Source organism: Sinocyclocheilus rhinocerous, unplaced genomic scaffold (genome assembly GCF_001515625.1).
Source record: "Sinocyclocheilus rhinocerous isolate Xijiao unplaced genomic scaffold, SAMN03320098_v1.1 scaffold252, whole genome shotgun sequence".
Taxonomy (NCBI): Eukaryota; Metazoa; Chordata; class Actinopteri; order Cypriniformes; family Cyprinidae; genus Sinocyclocheilus; species Sinocyclocheilus rhinocerous.
In genome coordinates, this window is record NW_015625591.1 from 939,725 (window position 1) to 947,888 (window position 8,164).

General features: G+C 40.7%; 1 protein-coding gene across 1 annotated transcript in view; it reads left to right on the forward strand.

Annotated features, from left to right (window-relative positions):
• The window catches only part of LOC107757801 (microtubule-associated protein 1A-like), a 32,656-nt gene that overhangs the window by 17,303 nt on the left and 7,189 nt on the right, over positions 1-8,164 (forward strand). Inside the window, exons 3-5 of the mRNA XM_016575385.1 lie at positions 3,049-3,131; positions 3,259-3,399; positions 3,507-7,930. Of these exons, the coding sequence (XP_016430871.1) occupies positions 3,049-3,131; positions 3,259-3,399; positions 3,507-7,930 (4,648 nt within the window). The remainder of the gene's footprint in view (positions 1-3,048; positions 3,132-3,258; positions 3,400-3,506; positions 7,931-8,164) is intronic.

Sequence of the window (8,164 nt, forward strand, 5' to 3'; positions counted from 1 at the left end):
CCTGCTGAGCTCCTCCTGCTCCAGGTCCCTCCCGTCTCCTCCCTGGCTCCTCCCTCCTTCGTCGCCCCCCTGGTCTCTGTCTGCCGGCCTCCTCCCGGTTATCTGTCCTCTGCCGGAGCCTACGCCTATCATGTCTGCCTGCCAGCCCTTTGCCTTCCCCTGTCTCCATCCCACATCCACTCCTTTGTCCCCCTCCGTCCCTCCCTCTGTCTCCACGGCGTGAGGTCGCGCCTTCCAGGAGGGTTGCGATCTGTCACACCCCTGTGGACTGTTTGATTGTGGTTTCTCCCTCTGTGTCCTTATTTGGTTGTTCCTGTTCTCGTTATTAGTTAATCACCTCATTGTGCTCACCTGTCTGCCCCTCGTTATCTGCCCTATATCTGTTCCTGTCTCTTGTATTCGAGTTGGTCGGTTATTGTGAATGTTACCCTGAATGTGAATGTTACCCTGTGTGTTGATGTCTACCCTGTCTGGATCTCCTGTTATATCATTAAATATCCTTTTATTCGGCATCTTCGTCGTCCTGCCTGATCTCTGTAACACCCTGCCCGTGACAACTACATGGTTAGGGTTAGGATTACGGTTTGGTTTAGGGTTACTTGCATGTAATTATGCATAATTAATTGTTATTATAATAGTAAGTACATGTAACATATGTAACAAGGACACCTTAAAATAAAGTGTTACCAAAAATATTTTGCTTATTCATATTTTTTTTCCATTTCAAACTACTATCTGATCCACACTGGTTTGTTCAGTTTTTTTTTTTTTTTCATGTAGCCTATCTAAAATCAGACTCATTACATGTAAAATATATCTTTTTTTATTTTGTGGTAGTTTGTCCAGACAAGTAAATTGAAAAGTAAATTTTTCAAGCTCATCACATGTTTATCATGCTATGTACATTACGCTACTGAGAGTGTGAGAAGGCTAGTTAAAGGTATTCAAAATAAACAAAGAAACAAAGGCGTAGTTTGATGACGCCGTGACTGAGTGTTGAATCATGGGAGTTGTCGTCTTCATCCCCACAGCCGATGCAATCCGACGGGACTCGGGCAGAAATCATGTTCATGGATGAGCTAATGATTTATTAACGTAGTAGAATGAAGCAGTGTGAAGCTGAAAGCCGTCGAAGCGAAACTAGGCCGCTGAACGAGCGTGACGCATGGCTCGAAAGCAGCGGAGCTTTTATTATGCCACAGTCGACCGCTTCCGCTCCTTCCGGTCGTGAGTATGTGGGGGAAAAAAAGCAGCGCTGTTTTATCATACTAGATACATTTGAAAGTTATCTTATAATGCTACTCTGTGCGGTCGTCACCGGTCTATTAAAACACACAACATATTATAGCGTCTTTGGTGTTTCCGTGTTTTCTACAATGAAATCGGAAATCGAGGGGTTATGACTAGTGGTTGACCGATATATCGCCAAGGCCTATATATCGGCCGATATTTGGCATTTTTAAAAGATCGGCATCGGGCGATAAGTTTTTCTGTTTAGCCGATGCGTTCTAGGCGGGACTTTTATTTTGACGGCGCTGAGTGCGGCAGCGCCTGAGCACACAGTGCTCACATTCTCCTTGTTCGCCATGTCATTTTCACTGTGTGCTGTATGTAAAATGAGTGTTACCTTGGCTTTATTTGGAAAAAATATGATTCCCAATGCACACAAATTTCCCAGAATACTGAGTGCTCTGTTGGTTACAGTTTACTACCTTTTTAATTATATTTGTATTAAATATTTATTTATGTGTGGAAAATACGTTGTCATCTAAAGTATAAGTATGTTTATTTTACAAATTTATTTTTTAATCCATTGTCAAATGATTAAAAATTTCTTAAATATGAATTAAAATAAATACATTTATATCGGCTTTATATCGGCCACCGGCCACCCTGCTTTCCAAGATATCTGCATCGGCTGTCAAAAAACCAATATCGGTCGACCACTAGTTATGACGTCATTGGCAGGCGACACAATGACACTATAGACACGGTCCGAGTCACTAGTTAAAATTGCTTATTTCTCTGGATTTAAACATTCTTTGAAACATTTTGGATAATGTAAGTACAAAAGTCAGCAAAATATATAACACTGTTCTAGTGGTTTTTGGATTTTTTAATAAAAAAATCTTACATATTGTGCCTTTAAATCATCAGTGTGCTATTTAAGTCCAAACACCCTTGTTCCTTTCTCACTGCTGTGAAAATGACCCTATAAATATCCTATAGAAAGTGACCTTTAAACAGCCAATGAGAGGTTTAGGCTTATTATAGCCTAATAATGCACAGGGTCATAGACTTGTTTGTATGTTTCAACTGTACAATGCTGGATTTACATTTTCAGCTAGAGAGAGGATTTTTTCACCTTTTCAGAAATGCTGCAATGCGTCGCGCAGCACCAAGACTAGGTCAGTGTAACGTGGCTGCCGGCAATCGCCAGCTCACTATCCTCATGGCAACAGGCAATAGATTTGCTTGCAGAAGCTTTGCAATATTGTTTTGATTGCATGGAATTAAGAAGACTGCTTTCACGGGATTAGTGTACTCTTGCACAGCAGCAGGAAGAGACAAAGAATAGTGAATAAACAGTAATGAAATGCATGAAGGCAGTGATTGCATCATCCCAATAGGGCGCCAGGTTTTATCTCTGATTTTTCACAGTATAAAATGCTTTAACAAAATCTTTGAAATAAATAATATTGTAAGCTGCCGGCAATCGCCAGCTCACTATCCCCATGGCAACAGGCAATAGATTTGCTTGCAGAAGCTTTGCAATATTGTTTTGATTGCATGGAATTGAGAAGACTGCTTTCACGGGATTAGTGTACTCTTGCACAGCAGCAGGAAGAGACAAAGAATAGTGAATAAACAGTAATGAAATGCATGAAGGCAGTGATTGCATCATCCCAATAGGGTGCCAGGTTTTATCTCTGATTTTTCACAGTATAAAATGCTTTAACAAAATCTTTGAAATAAATAATATTGAAAGTAAATATGCCGTATGCCATATTAAGCATTTAGTGTTTTAAAACTTAAATTTTTTTTTAGGACAGAGACTTTTGCAATACAAGAGTGATGTCCTTGAGACTGTTGTGTTGGTGAATCCTTCTGAGGAGAATATTGCTATAGAGGTAACTATAAATAAACCATTGTGTTTTTTTACCTCTCCAAGTTCTCCCAAATTTTTTATTTGCATGCAACCATATAACCATTTTATATGTCAAATATAACAGTAAATGCATTCTCTTTCTTTTATAGTTCAGAACACTGCTCTGTGACTCAGCAGGACATAAGTTATTGGTCCTAAGTGGGCAAAGTACTGAACAGAGCAGTGATATTATCCTGCAAAGTGGAGTGTTTGGTTGGAAAAAATTATCTGACATTCTCTCAAGTTGTAGGGTAAGTGGCTACTACACCATTATAGGTCCCATAATAGTTCACAGCACTTTACATTTTTTAATTTTTTTATTGAACTTTAAGAAATATTTTGATTTTATTCTCTGTAGATTAAAGATCTCTTAAACCAGCCATCTGCAAGTCAGCAAGCCTGTTTGACTGTGTCCTGTAAAGGAGAAGGGGGCTGGAGCTCCCTAGGGTACGTACAGGAACAGAGCATACTCAAGTACAGACTGAACCCAGAGCCCGTGCTGCCTGAGATGGAAGGGGTGAGCGAGTTTACAGAATATGTCTCTGAGACAGTGGATGTTCCCTCTCCTTTTGAGCTCCTGGAACCACCAACCTCAGGAGGGTTCCTGAAGTTGTCCAAACCATGCTGCTATATCTTTCCTGGAGGACGGGGCGACTCTGCTTTGTTTGCAGTCAGTGGTTTTAATATTTTAATCGATGGTGGATCAGACAGAAAATCTTGCTTCTGGAAGCTGGTCAGACATTTGGATAGGATTGATTCTGTTCTCCTTACCCACATAGGAGCAGATAATCTCGCTGGTATAAATGGACTGTTACAGAGAAAAATAGCAGAGCAGGAGGAAGAGAAGAGCCGTGGTTCTAATACTTATGGAGACTGGATGAAAAACCTGATCTCACCAGAACTTGGTGTTGTGTTCTTTAATGTTCCAGACAAGCTGAAGGTACCTGAATCCACGCTGAAAGCAAAGAGGAGCATTGAGGAGGCCTCTCTCACATTGCAGTACCTTCACAAACTGGGCATCAAACCTGAGCCTCTATACAGAGTTATGAGCAACACAATTGAGCCTTTAACACTCTTTCACAAGTTGGGTGTTGGCAAACTTGACATGTATATTCTAAATCCTCTCAAGGACAGTAAGGAAATGCAATTCTTCATGCAGAAGTGGGCTGGTAACAGTAAAGCTAAGACTGGCATTGTCCTGGCCAATGGCAAAGAGGGTGAGATTTCAGTTCCTTACCTCACATCAGTGACAGCTCTGGTTGTGTGGGTACCTGCCAGTCCAACAGAAAAGATTGTCAGAGTACTGTTTCCTGGAAATGCCCCACAAAACAAAATATTTGAGGGTCTGGAAAAGCTGAGGCATCTAGATTTCTTGCGATATCCAGTAGCCACTAAAAAGGACATGTCATCTGGAGTTCCACCTCCACTGATTAAACAAACTAAAATGAAGCTGAGAACTGATAGCAAAGAAAGTCTTAAATCATCCCCTAAAATGTCTTCCACTACAAAAGCAAGCAAGAAAGAGGCAAATGAAGATATTGAGTCAAAGAGTGACTCTGTAAAAGAGAACAAAGTTGAAAAGAAAGATAAGAAAATAAAAGAGGCTGTTAAAACTCCCAAACAACTTAAACCTAAGACAGCATCACCCGATTCACGTAAGCAGGAGAAAAAGAAGCTGCAGAGAGAAAAGTCTCCTAAAAAACATATCAAGGAGAAAGCATCTAAGATGGAGAAGAAGAAAGATCAGGAAAAGAAAGACACAAAGAAAGAAAAAACAGATGTAAAAAAAGAGGACGTCAAAAAAGAACTCAAAAGTAAGGAGGAGAAGAAAAAAGAAAAAGAAAAAATTAAGCCAGAGTTGAGAAAAATCACAAAACCTGACTTAAAGCCCTTCACCCCTGAGGTCCGGAAGACTCTGAACAAAGCAAAGGTTCAAGTAAAGCCTAAAACAGAAAAAAATAAAGCTGCAAAAGAGCAAGAAAACAGGCCAGCTGCTAAGCAAGCTTCAGTAGAGAAAAAGGAGAGTGTCAGGTCCTTAGTCTCCTCCCCAGAAGATCTTACCAAGGATTTTGAAGCCTTGCAACTGGAGGAGGAGCTTTCCAAGCTCACAGAGAGCAAAGTACTCCCAAATTTTCAGTCTGCAGTGGACAGTGTTGTCCCTCACATTGAATCTCCTGATGAAGGAATAACTACAACAGATGTTGAGACAGAGTCCCCTCATGAGGAAAGGGTACCATATGGAGTAAACGAAATTAAATCCCACTCTAAAACCACTGATAGATTTGAGAATGAAGGTGCTACTACAGAAGATGACATAGAGGATGACTATACCACAAAACTGAAAAGTGCTACAACATCTGACTTTTTGGAGATGGGCGAAAATAAAGAATGGCAAGAAAAAGCAAAAGAAGAAGAGAAAGAGCTTGAAATGAAACCTAAAAAGAGTGACAGTGAAGAAGAAGAGGATGTGATTGAGAAAGCAGAGCTAGAGGAGGCAGAGGAGTTAGTGCATGAAGAGGAGCTCAAGTACAAATCTGATGAGGCTAGGAAAGAAAAACTTGGAAAGGACTGGGAGACAAAACAAAGTGACATTAAATCTGCCAAACCTCTGGGTGCTGCAGAGCATGTGTCTTTCATCCAAGATGAAACCATTCCAGGTTACTCTGAGACAGAGCAGACCATTTCTGATGAAGAGATTAATGAGGAAACAGAGGAGCGAATGCCACATCTTCAATATGATGTCAGCTCTTATGAGATCTCAGTTCCTGATGAACCAGGGACTTTTGACACCATTCATGGCATGAAACCACCAACCATATCTGTTGCTTCTGAGTTATCATCAAAGGGTTTTGCAGTAGACCTGGAGCCAGTCCTATCAGCTTACGCAACCAATATAATTGTGGCTCCATTGGCTGAAGAAGAGCATATATCATCAGCCACATCCATAACTGAATATGACAAATTATCATCTTTTGCAACATCTGTTACTGAAGATCAGTCTATAGCATCCGTGACAGCACCACCTACTGAAGATGCAGGGAAAAGCTCTTTATACTTAGATACCGTAAATAGTATACCATCATTTGTACAGACAGATGCCACTCAAGGAAAGGAGTACCTCCACTCAGCTGGAACTATTTCTCCAACTTCTTCCTTAGAGGAGGATAAGTGTTTTAAATCACCTCCTTCAGAAGAATATCAACCCATTGTGCCAGAAACAGAAAATGCAGTGAAGGCTACTGTTCCCACAAATTATGAGGATGAAGAAGATGAGGAAGAAGATGAGGATCAGACACCGAATGTTGATATGCCACTTGGAAAGATCCATGAGGGTTATGCATCTGCTGCCATGCTCCAAGACACTGAACAAGCTTCTAATAAATTTCCCACATCAACAGCACCTATTTCTCCTCAGATGATGTATGTTAGCACACAAGAAAAAGATGAAAAGGAAATCTCACTCTCTAAGGATGAATCTAAATTGGGCACCTTTGAGAAAAGTTTGTCCTTCTCATCAAATTTGCCTTGCACCTCAGAGACAAGTATTATTTCAGAGAGTGAAGAAAGATGCCTCAGCCCAGATGACAGCACTGTGAGGTTCGCCTCACCTACACAATCAGGACCGACCAGCAGTAGCTACTCTCCCACTGAGGAGAGGCCACAAAAGCCACTGATTATGGACAAAGAGGAAAAACTAGATAAGGAGACTTTTGATTCTCAGATGTGTTTGGCCCAAGAGGTTCCTGCTGACAAAAAGTGTGTGAAAATAATTGATGATGAAGTGGATCCTTTTGGAAAGGAATTCTCCAGCACGAAACCTGCATTATATGACTCAGAAGAGGATGAAGAGGAAGATAAAGAGGATTATTATGGAAAAGGAAGCTATAACGTGTGTGGTAAAACTAAATACAAAGAGGAGAGGGAGTGCAATTTTCTTGATGAAGAAAACTCTGAAGAGACATCACCCCTAAAAGAGGAGAAGCAGTTTGAAAATGAGAAAGAATCTATGGATAAGGAAGATAAACCACAAAATGTGACCTACTTGGGCCATGAGTGCAAATCCCAGATGCTCAGCTCAGGAGAGGAAGATGAAAGTGAAACTGAGGATGGTACTTACTCAAGCATAAAAGTACCACAGGGCAAGTTAGATTCCATGTCAGCAAGCCAAGGCAAAAAAGATGCGTCATTCTCAGAGATAGATGACCCAAAAGTGATTTCTAAGGACAGCGATAAAAGTGTTCACTTCAGCTTGTATTCCTTCCCTGAGTGTGAGAAGGGCCTCAAAGGTGAGTTTGAGAGGGTGGTTAGGCAAGATACACCCTATGTTGGGAAAAGCTTTACATACTCTGATGTGTATGACAGTAAATCAAATTCAGTGGATTCCTACTCTCCAAATCTGCCAACGGAGCACACTTTTGATGATACTGATGTTACTTTAAAGAAAACAGAAAAGGAGGAATCCCTAGATTCGTCCACTGGCAAGATTTCTGACCTTAAAGCATCAGATGAAAAGGAAACATCATCAACTTTATATAGTGAAACACAAAGTATATATGGGACACCACAGTTAAAGGATACATCCGAAGGAACATTCTCTGTGAAAATAAATGAAGTTGAAGAAAAGACAACTGTGAAAAACCCATCTTTTTCAGCAGAGAGAGACCCATTTTCAGTTAAATTTGAAAAGTCTGATTTCAGTGGATTGGCAGAGGGTGGTGCATCACAGTCAGGCCATTATGCAACAGACAGCTTAATCTCTGCTCACAGTGCTAAAAGTTCTATGTTAGGCCAATTTACATTTGGCACAAAAGAAATCGTGGCTGGAGACATGAAGATGTTTGCTGATGGAGAGGATGAAGATGAAGAAGACGAAGAAGATGAAGATGATGAGGATGAGGAATATGGAGAGCATGTAAGTGATAGTGATACAGAGAAAGGTGCCAAAGACAGACAAGAAAAAGATGCCCAGCATCCTCTAAGCAGTGACATCAGCACTGTACCTACTCAATTCCAGGA